This window comes from Triturus cristatus, chromosome 4_2, assembly GCF_964204655.1.
Source record: "Triturus cristatus chromosome 4_2, aTriCri1.1, whole genome shotgun sequence".
In the NCBI taxonomy this organism is placed as follows: Eukaryota; Metazoa; Chordata; class Amphibia; order Caudata; family Salamandridae; genus Triturus; species Triturus cristatus.
In genome coordinates, this window is record NC_140586.1 from 301,663,833 (window position 1) to 301,683,739 (window position 19,907).

Consider the following 19,907-nt stretch of genomic DNA (forward strand, 5'->3'; position numbering starts at 1 on the left):
ATGCCCCCATGGCACAAAGTAACGCAAAGCAGCGCAATGCTCTGCTTCACATTACTTTTACGTTATTTCCAGTGCTAAACAAGTTTAGTGCTGGAAAGTAAATTACAAAAAAAAGATTTTGCTGCGTTTAGCATCATTCTTGTGACGCAAACACGGCGCAAAAGCTTCATAAATCTCCCCCGTAGTGTTCTGTGTAAACAGTGTGCCTTCAACTCTTTCCTAAATTAGAACACTGTTGGAGCAGTCCTTATGGATACTGGGATGTTGTTTCGGTTCCAGGGTGCACAGATGAAAAAGGCCCGCTGTCTAGTTTTTTTTCTTTTTTACACTTCCCATTCTGCTGCCTGATGGTGTCCTGGTTGTGGATTTGCTGAGATCCACCCAAGATGTCGAGCTTGCCTACAAGATAAGCTAGAGTGATGGTTGTGCTGGTTTTGTAAATGATGCAGCTGGCTCTGAAGGTAGTATGGGCTTACAAGGGGAGCCAATGGAGTTCACTCAGGATGGGTGTGATGTGATCATTTTTCTTCAGGTCCTGGATGAGACGTGCTAAGGCGTGTAAGATGTCCTTAAGGGGTGCCAGTGCGGAGTCTGAGAGGCCATGGAGCTGGGCATCATCACCATCCAAATGCGAGAGTTTGATTGGCTAATTAGCAGTTCTGAAGATGCTTCATGGAAGAAACAGTTTCACTTTCTTTAGAAGAGAGAAACAGCCTCATTTGACTGATGTGCCCTACTTCCTGCTTCACTAGGAGTGAACAAGAGTATGCTTCTATGCTTCATTCAGTGGATACTACTGAACCCGTGTCTCAATCTTGGCACAGTGAATTAGCTGGTAACTAGTGCCACCTACAGCATTTAAGAAACAAAACAGCAATAAGCTAATGGGAAGTTGTCTGCCAATAGACCTCATATATCCAAGGGGGACTGGATCGAGAAACAGTCAGGGCCACTGGAGTTATGCAGCAGAGAAGGACCAAATTATGCGGCAGGGTTGACTAAATTATGTATCATGAAAAAGCAAATTATGCAGCCTAATGTGGTCCATTCTGTGGAAGCATTATTTAATTAGTTTGCAATTTCTACATGCTAACTGTCTGGGCAAAGGTTTCACCTCATTAGCATGAGCTGTTTAACCCCTATACACAGCAGCTCAAACGCGACCAGTTATTCTATGCAGCCGGCCTGCCGCTGTGCAGCAGCACCCGAGGCAGCATCGTTAGAAACTTTTGATCTGTTTTCACTGAATCAATTTATTTGCTAAAATCTTCAAGTTATGCAGCCAATGATGGATGTGGCAAGTGCAGCAAATTCATTATTATGCAGCAAATGTTACGGAATAACATAATTCCAGTCGCCCTGGACATAGTCCGTGCTCAGCCACATAAGGGTTTATACACTAATGTTTGATTAAACTCAAAAGTGCACCTTGAATGAAAACTAGTGTAGCCTTTTCAACACAGCATTGATGAGGTGATCTATCAATGCGTTATTACTCCACCAGGCAAGTTGTTCAAGATGTGAGGACACAGGAATATACTCTGCAGAGACACTACAGTGCAAAGTGTTCCTGAAAACGATGTTTGACCCCACATTGCCCTGATACCCAGGACACAATGGTTCTGAGACTAGAAACTGTGAAGATTTCTCAAAACATTCAGGCAGTAGAACGAGGATTTTATAACCTGATTAGGGAGAAAAGTTGAAATAATATAAGTTACTTTATCACCTCATATGTAGCACTCATGGCGAAGCTTCCATACACAGTAACAAATGTACATGTGCCACTTTTCCTCTTGAAATATGCCAGACAATAGGAAGAAGAAAGAAAAGTGGTAGCTGTAATGTTTTAACTCTCATCTGTTAAACAAGGTAAAAGTTAAAGAATTTACAATGGGAAGAAAACGACAGGATATTTCTGGCACATTGTATTTTTGGGTATTCAAAGGCCAGGAAAAGCATTGGGTTAGAATTCCCCTTGTACAACCAACTGACATTTTCAATACTGGGTACGAAAGGTGAACACACAGGCAGCTCAAAAGATGGGTGTGAAAATATAGCCTTTTGTAAAACACTTTGGATCCGTTTGACAATGCAACATAAACCTAAGTTTCTGGATGAAAATGGATCCATTTACACCTGTTAGGTATCCACAAAGGGGTATCAAGCAGGCTTAAATGTATGTATTTCTGCATAATTCTGTCATGACAGTGTACAAATACACAGTAGTAAACTCACGCAAGGGGTGGGGAGTGGGTGGAACAAGGCGTGGTTTGTCGATTCACCAAAATGCCAGGGGTAGCAAGATTATAGAGGAATTGTTGATGGTAGTGGAGGCGGGTATGGATCTTATCATGTGGGTCGAAGGATGTTTCTGTTGAATGAGACAATTCTAGTGTTAAGTAGCGGTAAACTTGTCACAGCGCCATATTAAGCATAGTGCAACTGTTTGTTCTGTTTTTCGTGTAAGGTGGGAGAGTTAGAGTGTCAATTAAGGAGAATGTCATATTATGCCATCTGCGAAAGTTCAATAAAATTATATTATACAAATAATTTACTGGGGTGGCAACACCAAGGCAACCTGGGTATGATTGTAAGACCAGGTTCTGCTTGTCCCATTTCATGTATTTTCACTTCTGAACATAATGCAGATTTGTAAAAACATTTTATGTTATTAAATGGTAGATAGGAAAGAATTTGTTTGTGAAAAGATTTTCTCATCAATTCGAACTAGAGAAAAATGCAATTCCAGTCAGACACAATCTTAGAAAAGTACCATTTAGCATAAAAAAGAAATCATCAAATACGTGCCTGAAAAGTGTAAAGACAGTTTGTATAACCTGTGGAATATTCAGATTGAGTATCCCCTAGAGGTTTGGTTAAAATAAAATTGCCAATTTGATATTTTGTGCAGATCTTACTTTGCTTAACTTACAAATTCTTGTGGATTGCCATCTGTCTCCAAAAATCACTATTATGGGTGAAGCTAAGTTTCTCTCAACATTTGATCTACGGGCAGCATATCATCGAATACAGTTATCACCTGTTTGTTGCCATCTAACTTATTTTTTGAACTACTGATGGTGCATATTACCTCTTTTTTTTTCTAGATCTTTTTTTTTTTATTTTAATTTTTTATTGAGCATAGCAGGAGAGCAACAAAACCAGTACACAAAAAACACAGTAAACAAAGTCCATGAGCAGTAGATCAAAATAATTATAAAACAGGAAACTTTAGACAAAGGTATACATATCCATAATTTCGGTTATGCAGTTAGTGCAAAATGTGCAAAAATAAGCAAGGTAACTAGAAGCCTATAATAATTACATTATTCAACCTGGCCTCCCAATACATAGGACATTAATTACCTATACATATAATTTCAGTTGTACAAATAGTGCAAAATGTGCAAAATAAGCAAAATAACCAAAGGCCTATAACAGTCATATTATTCGACCTGGCCTCCCAATACATAAGACATTAATTACCTATATACATAATCGATATACTTTGCAAAAGTCCCTACAACGCTGCAATCTCAGCTTCACCTGGCCTCAGGCCTAAAAGTGAAAGAAAAAAAAAGGTGCTTAGTGCTTGCTACAATCGCTAATTCAATGAAGTGCTAACAGATTTTTGAGGTGCTAAAAATACCCGTGTTAGAGATGTATCTAATTAAAAACAATAATAAAAACCAAGTGCTAAAGTGCTATGTGACATACATAGATAGATCACTATCCCAAAATGTCCAGGTATTGGTAAACCTTTTTATTGCCCCTACTCTTTTGGCATAGGCCTCTTCATACCTTTTTATCTTTTGCATTTTATTCACCCATTTCGAGTATGATGGTATATCCTCAGATCTCCAATTTTGGAGAATTAAGGAGCGGGCTACTAACGAGCAAATCGCCACGTAAGACTCTTTGGCGTTAGACAAGTCCGTTCATTTTCTCAACAAGCCAAAAAGAGCCACCTCAGTTTCAGGTTCAAGCTCTTTTCTAATTACTAAGCTCATTGCTGCGAAAATCTCACGCCAAAAAACTGCAAGCTTCGGGCATGGATAAAATATATGAAGCCAATCTCCCCCATTTTGAAGCTTGCAACGAAAACATTTATTATCCACTTCCGAAAAGCGTCTATTATGAACCTTCGGAGTGTAGTAAGCCAGCCAGCGAGATAAAAAAGACATCCTTTTAAAATTGGCTGCTCTAAGAGCCTTACTTCCTAACTGAGTAATTTGTTCCCACTCCTGTCTTGTGAAGGAGCAATTAGTTTCACGAGTTATTTTACTGAGAATTTCTTCAACCAGAGGAGACTCTTTGCCCTTTCTTAGTAAAGTATACCAGTTTCCCACACCTTTTAATTTAGTTTTATATACGGCGTTGGTCAGAGCAGATAATGTCCCACATGTTGACATATTGTATTTATTTATAAAGTTCTGTATCTGGAGATATTCCAAAAAAACGGTTGCTAAATGATTATCGGATCTCTCTAAGACCTCCTGCCAAGTAATGAATTTCCCTGCGGCAAAAAAGGAACCCTATTCACCTAGACCACAGTTCTTCCATCTTTTACATTTAGTGGAATGGATTTGGAGTCCTAGAGCTTTAGATTCTTCCAGATTGAGATAATAAAATCCACCAAACCCAGCTTGTTTAAAGAAGGACTGGAGTCTATCAGAAAAATCCAGAATAGTCTTATAACGGGTCTTTTTGGGTAGTTTAGCTGTTTTAAAAAAAATAGAAACTTGCGAACCCGACTCCTGAATCATTCTATCATAAAAAAACCTATCCGGCCAACCATTAGGATCTAATAATCATGCTGAAAGATCGAGGACCGCCGCCAAATAATAAGAATGAATATCTGGTAGCGCTAGCCCACCTTGGGCTATTTCTAACTGCAATATAGGTAGCCTGACCCTAGGTGCTTTTCGATTCCATACAAATTCTCTGATCATGGACTCAATATCTTTAAAAAAATGGGAATTGATTTTTAACGGTACGTTAATAAAAAGAAAAACCATTAAAGGAAGAATTGACATGTTAATAAGTGCTACACGACAAATTAAGGTCAATGGTAAAAAAAATCCATCCCTCCAGCAAGCCCTTAATTTTATCTTGCATTACTAAATAATTTAGATTAAATAGTTGCTCAAATTGACTGGAAACATAAATACCTAAATATCTAATAGGTTCTACTTTTGGAGCTTGAGATTGAAAATTATGGTCCACATTCAAGGCAAGAACCTTGGTTTTATTTTGATTAATTTTATATCCGCCTATCATTTCATATTTGCTGAATTCAAACAAGACTAGATCAAGATTTAATTTATCTGGTTGCAGATATAAAATTATATCATCAGCGAATAATTTTATTTTCGCCATTCCTTCTATTGGTGGTTTAATTTCCGGATTACCACGAATTCTTAGTGCGAGCGGCTCAATAAAAAAAGTAAACAAAATAGGGGACAATGGACAATCTTGCCTGTTGCCTCGATTTATATCAATTACCCCTACCATGTTGGCGTTAATCACCACTCGAGCTTGGGCACCTTGGTAAATATTTTTCAACATATTAATCGCCCGGACCTGGAAGCCAAATCTTTGCATTCCAAAAAAAAGAGCCTCCCAGTTGACCAGGTCAAATGCCTTCTCGGCATCGACCATTGTAACTAAAGTTGGAATTTTATTGCTAGTGACATAATCAAGAGCCTGAATTAAAAATCCAGTATTTGCGGCCATTGTCCTTCCTGCCACAAAACCAACCTGGTCCGGGTGTATTAGTGACTGAGCAATTGGAGTAAAACGTTGGGCCCATATTTTCATAAGAATTTTTAAATCAGTGTTGAGCAAGCTAATCGGCCTGTAGGAGTTAACATCCTTATGATTCTTTCCCTTTTTGACAAAACTAACGATGGACTCCTTAAAACTCGGAGGAACATTACCACCCATTCTAACAACATTAAATAGTTTTGCCAAAAAGGGAGTCAGCTCATTCACAAAAATTTTATAAAATTCAATTGGGAACCCATCCGTTCCACAGGCCTTCGCCCCTGCTATCGATTTAATTGTGTCCGCAGTTTCTACCACCACAATTTCACGTTCAAGTTGATCTACCATTGGGTCCGGCTTTAGATATAGCCCAAAATATAATAAATGTTCCTGTAGAGACAGGCTCCACCAAACAATTAGATATTAAGACTTTGCTTAACCTTATTCTTGAAGAGATTCGCAAAATGAAAAGGTCGCAGGAAAATGAGATTGCCTCTCTTCATATCCGCCTTGGGAAGATTAAAGACGCGGTGGCTTGTCTACCAGTCAAGATACAGGAAGCAGAATCTAGGATCTCTCAGTTGGAGGATCAGATGTCCAGACTATCTACTAAAGTATGTGAGGCCAAAAGGGACAGGAGCTCGTTAGAAAACAAGCTCGAGGAGTTGGAAAACCACTCTCGCCGCTCAAACCTACGTATAGTGGGTGTACCTGAGAGAGTGGAAGGTACCCAGACATCGCATTGGGTGGGATACTTTATTAAAGAAAAAGTTCTTCCCGAGTTTGGTGGGGATCTTACAATTACTAGAGCCCATAGAGTTCCATTTCATCCTTTGCCAAGCACGAGTGGCCCACGCACCATCTTAGTCAACTTTGCAGATTATCGGATAAAGGAGAAGATCTTGGCTAAAGCGATACAACAAAGACAGTTTCCAGTGAATGAGACCTCTAATTGTAGAATTTTCCCAGATATGTCCGATACTGCAGCCCAGAGACGCAAAGAATTTGTTAATTTGCTTTTCTTCTTTAAAGCTCAAGGTGCACAGGCATCAATTGCTCAGCAGTCTAAACTTCGGGTTTTAGTCGAAATTCCATATGTTTTCCAACTTAGAGGATGCTCAGGATTTCCTTAAAGGAATGTCAGCTACGTAAGAAATTAATGGATAATTGAGGCTTTTTTTCCCCCTTCCTTCTATATACCTTAACGGCATAATAGGTATGGGAGTTACGTAATTACTTTAAAGTAACTTTGAAAATAGGAGAATTAATGGTTGCAATATTTGACTTTGTTTTTTTTTTGACCAGGGTTTTTGTAGTAATCCATTTCCGAGAGGTAGGGTGGTGGGTCACGATGGGTGCAGTTCCATGGCACCCTTAATGTTAGTAGGGGTGAGGTGGAGGTGGGAAGCGTGGGGGGACACCTCCCTGGAGGGTGGGTTGAGTGGGGTGGGGAAGGGAGTGGAAGTTAAAGCAGATAAAAGAGCAGAAGCAGGGGCACTAGCACATAGTTTTTTCTTTTTAAGAAACATAGGATGGGAAATGTTCATAGTTGTCGTATGCAGTATGTATTTTTTATATAAGTTGCTATGAAGAGTACTTGTGATACTGTTTCTATCAATGTCAATGGGATATTGAATAAATCTAAATATGGAGCCTTAATAAGATGGCTAGTGTCCTCCTCCCCTCAGGTTGTATTTTTGCAGGAGACACACTTAAAAACCAACTACCCCAAGCTGTATGTTCCTAGGTTTTTTTCGCATGTCTTTTTTGCTTCAGCCGGGTTGGCCAAAAGGGGTGTCGCTATACAGTTTTGCTGCAGTCTTCCGTGGGAATTCGGCCAAATTCGGAGAGATCCATTGGGACGCTGGTTGTGGGTGGAGGCTGGATTAAATGGGATAAAACTAAATTTTATAAATTATGGGCCGATAGTAGACGATTCTACATCCTTAAAAAAGATTGCGGAGCTTCTTAGAGGTATCCCGGGAAAAATAATTCTTGGCGGCGATTTTAATTTAATCCAGGATCTCAAAAAAGATACGTCAAATAAAAATAAAAAAGAACTGAAACCCCAAACAAAGAAAGTTTTGGAAGCTATAAGGCAGGAATATTTATTAGTTGACCAATGGCGTAAATCTAACCCCAGGTTAATGAAATTTACTTGCTATTCTAAACAATTTCACACGGCCTCCCGGATTGATTTTTTTCTTACTGCACGCTCTTTGAAAATACTAGATACCACGATAGGGGTTAACCCATTTTCAGATCATTCCCTTATTTCGTTAAAGCTGGAAATTGAAGGGGGGACTAAGATGGAATCCAAGTGACAGATGGATCGTCTATTCCTGCAAGATCCTAATTGGGTTACCCAACCTAAAAAGTGGATATTGGAGTTTTTTAGCATAAATGAAGAGACAGCAGATATTTTTTCAGTATGGGGTGGGTTTAAGGCAGCTATGCGGGGGCAGATGATTGCCCGTTCAGCCGCTCTGTCGAGTAAAAGGCGGATAAAGATTAACCAACTCCAACAGGCTGTAAATGATGCCATGAGTTTAAAAGGCACTCAGCCACAGGAGAGTCGAGATGCTGCTATTCAGCTAGAAAAAGCAAAATTAGCCCTTAAAGAATTTTTTTTAATTGAAGAAATTAATAGTTCTAGAACTTTTCAGCAGAAAGTTTATGAGGAGAGCCTAATGGTGGGAAAAATGTTGGCAGGGCAGACTAAATCAAAGCAGGAAAACGCCTTAATCTCTGAAATTATTGACCCTAAGACTCAAAACATCAGCAGAGAGAAGGGCGATATAGCGCAAGTCTTTTTGGAACATTATGCCCAGTTGTACTCTACAAATTATGTGGTAGGTTTAGATCTTATCCGTAAATATTTTGATGAAGTTAATGTTCCGATTTTTTCTAGATTTTTATTCCCAAGAAAATGAGCAAACAAACTGAATTCATCCCAGCAACAGCATAACACATTCTATACAAATTCATTACAACATTAATAACATCCATCAAAATTTGATAATATTGAATTCATTACATCAAAATCATGTGACATTCTCTGCAATCCATTATGAATCTAAAGACGTTCATCTGGGAATTAATACATTACATAGCACCTAATTTGCAGCAAGGCAAGCAGGCAGCAGGTCTTGGGTCTGTCGTAGGCTGAGCGGAAGGCTGTTCCAGTTCTTGGCGGCGAGGTGGGAGAAGGATCTGCTGCCTGCGATGGTTCTTCGGGATGCGGGGGGCGGTGGTGAGGGAGAGGTCGGCGGGGCGGAGCTGGCAGTTGGGGACGTAGAAGAAGAGCCGTCTGTTGAGCAAGGCTGGGCCGGTCTTGTGGAGTGCCTTGTGTGCGTGGATGAGGAGTTTAAAGGAGATTCTCCTGTTGACGGGGAGCCAGTGCAGGTTTCTCAGGCGGGGGTGATGTGGCTGTGGCGTGGTACGTCGAGGATCAGGTGTTCAGAGGCGTTTTGAATGTGTTGCAGTCGTTTGATGAGCTTGGCCGGGGCTCCCGCGTAGAGGGCGTTTCCATAGTCGAGTCTGCTACTGACGAGGGCCTGGGTGACTGTTCTTCTTGTATCTGTCGGGATCCACCTGTAGATCTTGGGGAGCATGCGGAGGGTGTTGAAGCAGGAGGAGGAGACTGCGTTGACTTGATTGGCCATGGAGAGCGTTGAGTCGAGGATGACTCCCAGGTTGCGTGCGTGGTCGGTGGGTGTCGGGGCTGCCCCCAGTGTCGGAGGCCACCAGGAGTCGTCCCAGGTTGAAGAGTTGGAGCCGAGTTATAAGACTAGATAAAAGAACTTTCATCCCAATCTCTATTGAAGCCTGTAAATCTACATCCTCCTCTCCAAGCTTCCCTGCTCATCCTATCTCATACTTCTCTAAATCATCCGAAGCCGTATCCATCAAAACCTTTTACATCTGACCAATCTTGCTGCCCAACAGCTGGACTGCATCTAAGCGGGCGTTTTTTCCATCAAGACTATAAACTGCTCAGTCTTACTCAGGAAATCCATAATTTGTAAGTATTTAGAGAACGTCCTTTTCCCTAACCCCAGATCCTGCTGTAAGTCTGTGAATGAGCACATCTGACCAGATGAAAAGAAATCACCTAGCTTGCAGAGACCAAAATGTTATTATTGTTTACAAATTCCACCATGAAATATTGACGGCAACTGTGTAGACACCACAGGGTTATACAACTTTTCATGGCCAGCAGCTTCCTGGCCCTACTCCAGAATCTCCATGCAGCCGTCATGCTCCTAAATCTTACTCTTTTATAATGGCTTGGTTCAACCTGTCTCAGGAGACATCTCCATGCTGATTGCTGACTTCCCAAGTGCTAGCACATAGATAGTAGGAGGCCCCGAACTATACCCCAGGCCATCTCTGCTGACCCTGCCTGCTGAAAACAGAACCACCATCTGCTGTACCCAATCATACAACAAGAAACTAAGGGCAGTCCAACCCTCCAACTATCGTGGAAGAGCGAAAACTTTGAGGGCCTGTCACATCTTTTTATATTTCCACACAAAATGTATACACATGGCATCCAGTTTCCTGAGGACGGACCCATCTAGCTCAAGAGGTATAGTCCTAAACAGGTACCGTACCTTGGGAAGGACAGTCATCTTTAGCACATTGCACCTTACCACTAGCGTTAGGTGTAACCCAATATATCTCAAATCAGAACTGATCTTGCTTAGTAACGGTTCTAAATTGATCTGATATTTGGCTCCTACCTTGGGCGTTATCCTAGTCCCTTAATATGTAGCCATATCAACTCGACAGGTATCTATCAAACCAATATTGTCAGTGCACAGAATCTGGATATTTTTCCCTGTTAAGAGGGTGGCCGGTGTTGTCCCCAAACTTCTATGCCATTTTCTCAACGTTGAGGACAGCATTGAGAGAATCTGGAGTTATTATCACGACATCATCAGCGTATGCTAAGACCTTTGTGTAAAACTTGTTTACTCGAACAGGCTTGATGACCTGACATCGAGCTATTTTCCATAGGAACGGATTAATATAAAGAGCAAATAAAATAGGGGAGCAGGGACAGCCCTGCCTTGTTCCTCTAGTAATTAGTATCCTCTCATACTCCAGGCCCATGATTTGAAGTTTGGAAATGTGAAACATGACCGATGTAACAGTTTTTCAAAATGATAATTTAAGATGCTGGCATAACCTTACAAATTTTGCAAATGCAAATGTTTGTGTAAAAAAGTAGAGTATCTCATTGATTGCATCTCTTTGATTAAGGCTATTAGAGATGCATCTCTACCTAAAAAGCAGAGGTCAGTTGAGATCATTTTCGGATTTGTGTGAATATTATTTAAAATGTGTTGAAAGTTTTTCATTACTCACCAGTTCTATGAGTGCGCTTATGACAAATATGCAACTTCGGATGGACAAGACAGATGTCCAAAGATTTTGATTTATTGACATCTAGTTGCAAATGGGCGATTGAATAATTCAAAACTTTTTTTGGGGTGTTATAATTTTGTTTTACAAACTGATCCCAAACCTCTGATATTTCTTGTAGCAGGGAACAATACAGGGGATGTATATTTTAGACTTGCATTGATATTATGTAAACTATTAGTTTCAATTTGACTGTCAAACAATTTGCAGAGAAATGTAACTGCAGAACAGACTGCTTTTCAAGGTTACCTATTTCTGGAGAAGAAAATTATGATTTAGTTAAGGATGAGGAGTGTGCTGTCGCATATGTCTTCATATGATATTCTTAGTGAAAATTAATGGCAAGAAACCTTGAAGAGGGATATAATTTACAACATTTTAGAAGAAACAAAAAAAAAATACATTGTTTCAAGTTTGTCTACATACGCCTATGTGTCTAATCAACTACCAGTTTTTATGGAGTTAAAGATTAATTAAATCATGAGAATAATATTTTTCTTAGAAGTGACAAGATTGTTCACAATCAGTATCAGAATGAGCATCATTACAAATGCCTACTAAGGTCACCTGGGAAACACCGGCACTAAAAAGCTAATTACAAAATGTTATCAGTGTACATATATGGATGTACTCATTAGTAATTTGATTAAGATGGAATGCTCCAACTCGGACAAATGGTTGGACACACCATGCTCCATTAGTTCCTGAGCAATTTCCGAAATGACCATGGCAACATCTGGTATTAGATTTTCTAGGACAGTAGTAGATTCATCCTGTTGATTGTAAATATGTAATGGCTTTTTCCAACTGGGTGGAAAGGAAATTCATCAATGAACACGCTACAGAGGAAGCGTTATATTTTTGAACTGATGGTTTTTACAGAGAAGGCTTTCCATTGTCTATTACTACACATAAAGCTGTTCAAATTAAGACAGACAAGATGCAATAGTTTTACAGCAGGGTAGTATTGCTCACAAACATGTACCTTGATATGCTCTATCTAGCAATAGCCTTGCTAAACGAGTTAAAAGGTTTGTAGTTGAAGCCATACAAATGGCTATTGTGAAAACGGTTTGAGTTAAAAAAAAATTGCATTTGAAAAAGGGGACGTATAGTTGAACAATTCATTCTGTGATGGGCACTCACCTTTTGTGATATTGAAGAATCTCATGATACATTCAGAATTGTGTCCAGCATTGTTGACACAGTCTTGTCTTACAATGTGCCATTATTCCAAAAATAAGTGTTTGTTCCAAAAATGTTATGGCAAAACAAATAAAGAGAAAAGGCTTGCATGATGTACAAAAGGGTGTTAAATAAGTTTCTATTAGAAAAGGATATTTTGTCAAGACTAAGGGCCTTATTATGAGTTTGGCAGTGCAGGAGCAGGACCGCTCCGCTCCTGTACCGCCAAACCCATGTTTGAACTAAACAGATTAGGAGTTTTCTCCTGTCTGGTGGGTTGTTCTTTGGCGTTCCACGGGCGGGGCCTATGAAATAGGCACTGCAATGGGAGCGTCAAAGGCAGTACGTGCATGGCATGGACTGCTGCAGTCCATGCTGTACGGAAACTGGTGTGCATGCACACAGGGGGGCACATATGTGCAGCCACATGGCGTGAGGCACGCTCCTTTTGTTTCCTCATCACCACACTTTTAATGGCTGTCGCACCGCCATAGATAGTGTGGCGGTGAGGAAACTCGTAATATGCCTAGCGGGGCTGCAGTGGCCCTGCCAAGCATATTGCAGCATCATGACCGTTGCACCACCACCAGGGACCTCTGATCCCTAGAGGATGCGGTGGTCTCAGGGTGGCCTAACCGACGTTGTCATAATAGGGCGATCGGAAGACCGCCACTGCTGTGCCCATGTGAGTCTGGCTGTCTGTGGACCGCCAGACTCACAATAAGGCCCTAAGACTCCCAAATATTTAACCAAGGGGTTTGCCAGATACTCTGCATGTGAGTAAGTCCTCAGTCAAATTGAATGGCGGTAATTAGTGGAATTTAGCAGGATTGTGAAAACTAACATTCAAGATAAGGACAGGTTATCAGTATCAACAATTGATGAGAATTTTTTTATTTAGAAGTGTACGATCCTGCATTGGAATCTACATCTGTTATCTCATATTCTTCTAATGTACAAAATGCGCCATATTTGAATGTTTGAAATTATCAAAGGAAACAGACATAGTTCTATATCAAATTGTCTGAATGTATGGTATTACCAACATTTCATTTACATCATCTGGATACTCAGCACTTTGTTCCTTAAGGAATTGCACCCTGTGGACACTTCCTGATATTGGAAATAGCAGCCTGAAAAAAGTCAGATGACCTTCCCATTATCATGCTGGGAAAGGTGCGACAGGTGAAGCTTCCCAGGCATGTCACTGGAATGTTTGTGAATGGGAACAATTGACAAATCTGCAACAAGGCTATCTTTGCAGGTAATCATTCATGATTCCCTTTGAAAAAAGGGCATTTAATTTTTAATTGCATTGGACCTGATCCACAAAGGTAACTTACTCTTTTGAGTAAATGTACTACTTTTCAGGTATTCACAAACTGCACTTTTGAAGTAACCTACATTTTTTTAGTAACATACACTTTTGAGTAAGTTTACCACTATTAAGGTATTCACAAACTTCTCTTTTGTAGTAACTTACACTTTGTAGTGACTTACATTTTTGTAGTAAGTCCAACACTACACATGCATGGCTTATTACACACGAGATAAACTAAAATATTTAAAAAAAAATAATTAAAAAAAAAATTATCCACACTTTCTCCACCCCGTGTGCAAATGGTGCAAATAAGCCGAAGGGCACCATTTGTGCATGGCTTATAAAATATACGAAAAATTACAATAATACCTTTCAAAACGAAGTGCATCATATGTCCTCCATGTGCGCACGGTGCGCAAAGCGCATCGTGCGTACATGGCCCATCTAGCGTAACGTGGGCACGCGGTGCGCGTAGCGCACCGCGTGCCCACCGTGCGTGCACGGCACTAACTGCGTAAAGTGGGCGCGCGGTGCGCGAAGCGCACCGCGTGCTCACTGTGCGCGCACGGTGCGCGAAGCGCACCGTGCGCACAAGGAACGAACTGCGTTAAGTGGGCGCGCACGCCACGAATGGCGTAAAGTAACTTAGCATTTAAAAAAACGTACAAATTCACTGAAAAAACCATAGGTTTCACACACGTTATAGTTAGGAATTAGCATTTAAAAAACCTTGCAAATTCACTGAAAAAACCATAGGTTTCACACATGTTATAGTTAGCGGAAATTTTACTGATAAAAAACCAATGAAATTCCCCCGTTATAGTTAGTGCAGTCAACTATAACTCACGCGACCGCAATCTTCTGCTGATGACATATGTGTCTTTATGAAAAAAAATATTTGTAATATATGTGTAGCTAAAAATGTATGGAAGAAGACATAAACAAATAAGTGTCTAAATACAGTATTAGCATCAGCAGAGGATTGCGGTCGCGTGAGTTATAGTTGCCTGCACTAACTATAACGGGGGAATTTCATTGGTTTTTTATCAGTAAAATTTCCGCTAACTATAACATGTGTGAAACCTATGGTTTTTTCAGTGAATATATATATATATATCCACCAAACGATTCCTCCATGAAAGAAATCCAGGGGACACAGTGGGGAAACTTACAGGGGTTCTTAAATGACAAATAAAGCTTTAGAGCACAATGCATTTCAGCATACCGCCTTCTTCAGGTGCCGCCAGCCTCAATGAAAGTTGCTTTCCCATCCTCCTTTTGTACTTCTTAGGCCCTCCCAGTTGTGGGAGGTCAGTAGGCTCCACTACAATTGGCAGCAGCTGCAGTCCAAGGTCCAAGACTACAGCTCCCAACATCCATTGTTCCGGTAAGTACCAGTGGGGCAGAAATTTTTCACTTTTGATCAGCGCTGTATTGCCAGGCAAAGGGGGATGTTTGTGTTACAGAAAGGCTCCATGAATAACAGTCCAGAATCCCCTTGGGTCCCCAACACTCACGCCTCAATACACAGATCGAAACCGGGCCGTGGAGAAGGTTACAATGAATCCGCTCCTTCGTGAAGTCACGAACTGTCCTGACAGCAGCCGCCAGCCTGGCCTGATCATGAGGCGGTCTTGTGGTTCCAATACCTCGGACGAAAAAGGGAAGCCGAAGCCACATTGCTTGCAATCCACAGGACTCTTGTAGAGCGGGTCCCCTTCGCGCGTTGCAGGCAAAACGCGTAAACACATCCACCAAACGATTCCTCCATGAAAGAAATCCAGGGGACACAGCGGGGAAACTTACGGGGGTTCTTTAATGACAAATAAAGCTTTAGAGCACAATGCATTTCGGCATACCGCCTTCTTCAGGTGCCGCCAACCTCAATGAAAGTTCCTTTCCCATCCTCCTTTTGTACTTCTTAGGCCCTCCCAGTTGTGGGAGGTCAGTAGGCTCCACTACAATTGGCAGCAGCTGCAGTCCAAGGTCCAAGACTACAGCTCCCAACATCCATTGTTCCGGTAAGTACCAGTGGGGCAGAAATTTTTCGCTTTTGATCAGCGCTGTATTGCCAGGCAAAGGGGGATGTTTGTGTTACAGAAAGGCTCCATGAATAACAGTCCAGAATCCCCTTGGGTCCCCAACACTCACGCCTCAATACACAGATCGAAACCGGGCCGTGGAGAAGGTTACAATGAATCCGCTCCTTCGTGAAGTTACGAACTGTCCTGACAGCATGCACAATACACACACACAAACATAAAAAGGCACACTTCCACAGCACACTCAAGGTTGGTGTGTGACTTTCAATATATATATATATATATATATATATATATATATATATATATATCCCACAAACACGAATCCCGGAAGTGCGGAGCTTCAGTTACGGCAGTCCTGGATGGGCTCCGGTGGCCCCAAACATTCAAAGCACAGTTTTTCGAAAGTCACGAAAAGAAATCCAGGCAAGTGATAGCCTTCACCAACGCGTTTCGCGGTAAGCTTGTTCACCGTGAACAAGCTTACCACGAAACGCGTTGGTGAAGGCTATCACTTGCCTGGATTAAATACTTGGTGAACAGCATTCCTGGGTGTCCTGGATTTCTTTTCGTGACTTTCGAAAAACTGTGCTTTGAATATATATATATATATATATATATATATATATATATAACGTACTAGCAGTTACCTGTAGGTACGTTATAGGTAGGACCTTGTTTCCATAGGCAAAGCATTCTTTGACTTGCCTAAATCTTTGGCACCGTTTGCACCGAATCTTATTGTGCATGGAAAGTTTTGGGATGATTAGTAAAGCGGGGGCCAAAAAAAAGGGGAGTCATAAAATTTGCATTTCCCATGTTAATTCCCATAGGAAGTTTAGACACGACTACAGCCCGAACTGCTGAATGGAATTACACCAAATTTGACAGAAGGTAGCTCTTGGTCCAGAAAGTGTGCTTTTTGTTATTTAGTGTAAATGAATTTGGTAGTTTCTTAGAAATTTAAAGAAAAACTAATTTGTGTATTTAGATACACAAATACTTCATGAATATTGCTGATCTCATGCAGAGATCTTATTGGCTGCCAACAATTCAACCAAGAAGTTTTGGCAGAGTCCCCCCCAAAAACAAAAAAAATCAAGAAAAGGGGTCAGAATAGGAATACCCTAGCCCCCTAGGCCTAGTTCTGGGGATCGAGGGGATGCTGCCAGGACAAAAAAAGCATTTAAAAAAAAAAACAATATGCCGCAAAATCACGAGGATTCACCACAACAATTTAAAGGAAAAACAAGCACGGTCTCCTGCAATTGTTTACACTATAGCCCCCGGATGGACCAGGTCCCAGGGTCATGCTTGAAAATAGGGAGGGGGTTGCACGCGGCCCCTTTCTTGTGGCTCTTTTGAGCTCCAGTGACCACAGCCACCCTGGGGCTTTATGTAAATAATGGAGGGGGACGCGTGGACCTCCCTCCTCCTGCTCGTAAGAGCCTCAGGGACCACCTCCTCCCCAGGCATTATGATAAAATTGGAGGGGGCTTCACGAACCCCCCTCCTGTGCTCACAGCAGTCCCCGGGATCAGAATCTCCCTGTGGCTTTAAAACAAAATTGGAGGGGGGCTTCACAAACCTCCCTCTTTGCCCCAGTAGGGCCCGGGGACCACCACCTCACCAGGACCAGAAATAGAAACTAAAGAAGGAGGGCCCACGCAGCCTCCCCCCCCCTCCCGGACCATCTTCAGCTATGGGACCGCCACCTCTCTGGGGCAGGTCCTTAAAAATGTAAGGAGGGTGGCAGTGCAGCCCACCTCCTGGAGCCACTATTGGCCCTAGGGACCCCTACCACCAGGCCAGGCTCCTGCTATATCCTGCAGTACCCACCCTTGGGAGATACAGTTTGCTCTCACTTGTTGAGAGCTTTGACAGCTCCCACCAAAGGAGAGCAAACTGAAAATCTGCTCCCAGCTGGGAGGAGCAGTAAAACTGCTCCTACCTGCTAGGAGCAGACTTTTCATCTCTGATGTCATTTGAGATATCATCAGTGATGTCATTGACCATGTTAGGAGTGATGTAATATGTGAGGTCATAAGCAGTACATTGCAGGGGCATAAATTATAGTTAGCTCAGGCAAATATAGCTGCTGAATTTTTATGGTTTTGTACGAGTGAAATCTGAGCCTAACTATAACATCCCTGTAGCCGTGAATATATAATATATATATATCTCAAAATACATACATATATATAGATAGATAGATAGATAGATAGATAGATAGATAGATAGATAGATAGATAGATAGATAGATAGATAGATAGATAGATAGATAGATAGATAGATAGATAGATAGATAGATAGATAGATAGATAGATAGATAGATAGATAGATAGATAGATAGATAGATAGATAGATAGATAGATAGATAGATAGATAGATAGATAGAACCCAGACTCCTTCGGACCCCCCTACACAGTTACGTCATAGACATGCATCAGACACATAATGTACAGAGGCATGTAGGACACTTTACTGATGAGACACGAATATACGTTGCATGCACTCTTTGTAGTATATAATAATACATGACATAGGTCTTCATGACTACGTTTATGCACAAAAACTTCCATAAACACCCCCAGGGACTTTGTTTCTGTCTTTAATGAAGGGATTTTTCAATCTGGTCTTGCAGAGTAGGAACCATATTGTCAATGAAGAACTACATGATGCTGGTGTACATCCCTCCCCCAACCCCGTAATGTGCAAATAAGCAACCAGTTTTTAAAGCATGGAAAACCCGATTTTTTCAGTTTTATGTACTTTATGTTAATAGTGATGTGCAGAAGGCCTCGAGGGATCCTACAATATTTTACAACATCTATGGAATTTCTGATCAAACTTTACTCGTTCTCTCAAACTCTTAATAAACAGATCAAATTTAAGTAGACTTAGGCTGTACTGGTTGCAAATGAAGAATTACTGTAAGTTTTTGGGATCCTTCAGGCCCAATCCCCTGAAAATGTTGATTAGATAGTGCTAAAAGTACTCTGCACATTAAGTACTTAATGTTGGGTGTGTATGGCGTGCATCATTGCATAATGACCACCACTTCTAAAATGCCTTATATTGTAAACGTGTAAATATGCAATTAACATTTCCTTTTGCCACACATTTGTACATTTTTACATATATTTTGCCTAAACGTAATAGTATTTGGAGCATAAAATAAGTTTATGACTTACAGTATGGGTGATAAAATGTGGTGGAGGTGCTGGTCACATATGTAAAGCTTTAGGTTCAAATCTTCAAGGGGTGCCTTTCTTAATTACCCTCAGATTTCGCCTAAATCAATTTGTACCTGACATGAACCTAAGTGCATGTCTACTAATAGGCTTCCTAAACAAGGAAGCCAAGGTGTCACCACAAGACCCTGCCACAGTATGCTAAAAAATCTGAGGTTTGTTCTTTGGTACTGATTAGTTATTTCAGGAGTGCAATTTAATCACCTCTTTCTAGAGTTTTGAGTTATGGAGCTGTGTGGGGTTTGTTGTGTGGTAACCTTATTAGTTAAAGTGATGTCTGTATGTTTCTGCCCGCTCCCTCCCCCTCTAGGGCCTACATGAGCGTGAAAGAGCTGAAGGAGAGGCTGAAGCTGAACAGCACCCATTACCTCAACGTCTACTTCGCAAGCTCGGTGAGGGACGACCTGGCGGGAGCTGCAACCTGGCCCTGGGACAAGGAGGCCCTCAGCCACCGAGGTAAGGACTAGAGCTGCGGGCAGGGGCGCAGAGTGGAGGGCGGGAACATGACTGGTGGTGCCTCAGAGACCAGGGCCCAGAGACAAGGAGACCCTCAGCTACCGAGATAAGGACCAGGGGGGCTATTTACGAGAATGTCATGCAGTGCAGTGCAGCAAGTCACCTTGCTACGCTGCATGACAGGGAAATAGCAAGAGGAATGCACCGTATTTAGGGAACATTCCTGCCTTTTCATCTGTACTGGCGCGCGTTCAGCTGTTTAGTGCCACCCGCACACCATGGCCGGTCAGGGCCAAGCAAAATGGCCTTGTGTGGCTTCATAAATCAAATGTAATGTTTGCGTCATTCTTGCACTGTGTTGTATGGTGTAAGAGCGATGCAAACCGGCTCATAAATAGGCTTCTAGATCTGTAGGGTACATACGGGGTATGACCTGAGGTGCCTCAGAGA

At 41.5% G+C, this 19,907-nt stretch overlaps 1 protein-coding gene across 1 annotated transcript in view; it reads left to right on the plus strand.

Annotated features, from left to right (window-relative positions):
• Nucleotides 1-19,907, plus strand: part of PAPPA2 (pappalysin 2) — a 687,952-nt gene that overhangs the window by 353,226 nt on the left and 314,819 nt on the right. Inside the window, exon 3 of the mRNA XM_085601602.1 lies at nt 19,312-19,457. Coding sequence (XP_085457728.1) covers nt 19,312-19,457 — 146 coding nt within the window. The remainder of the gene's footprint in view (nt 1-19,311; nt 19,458-19,907) is intronic.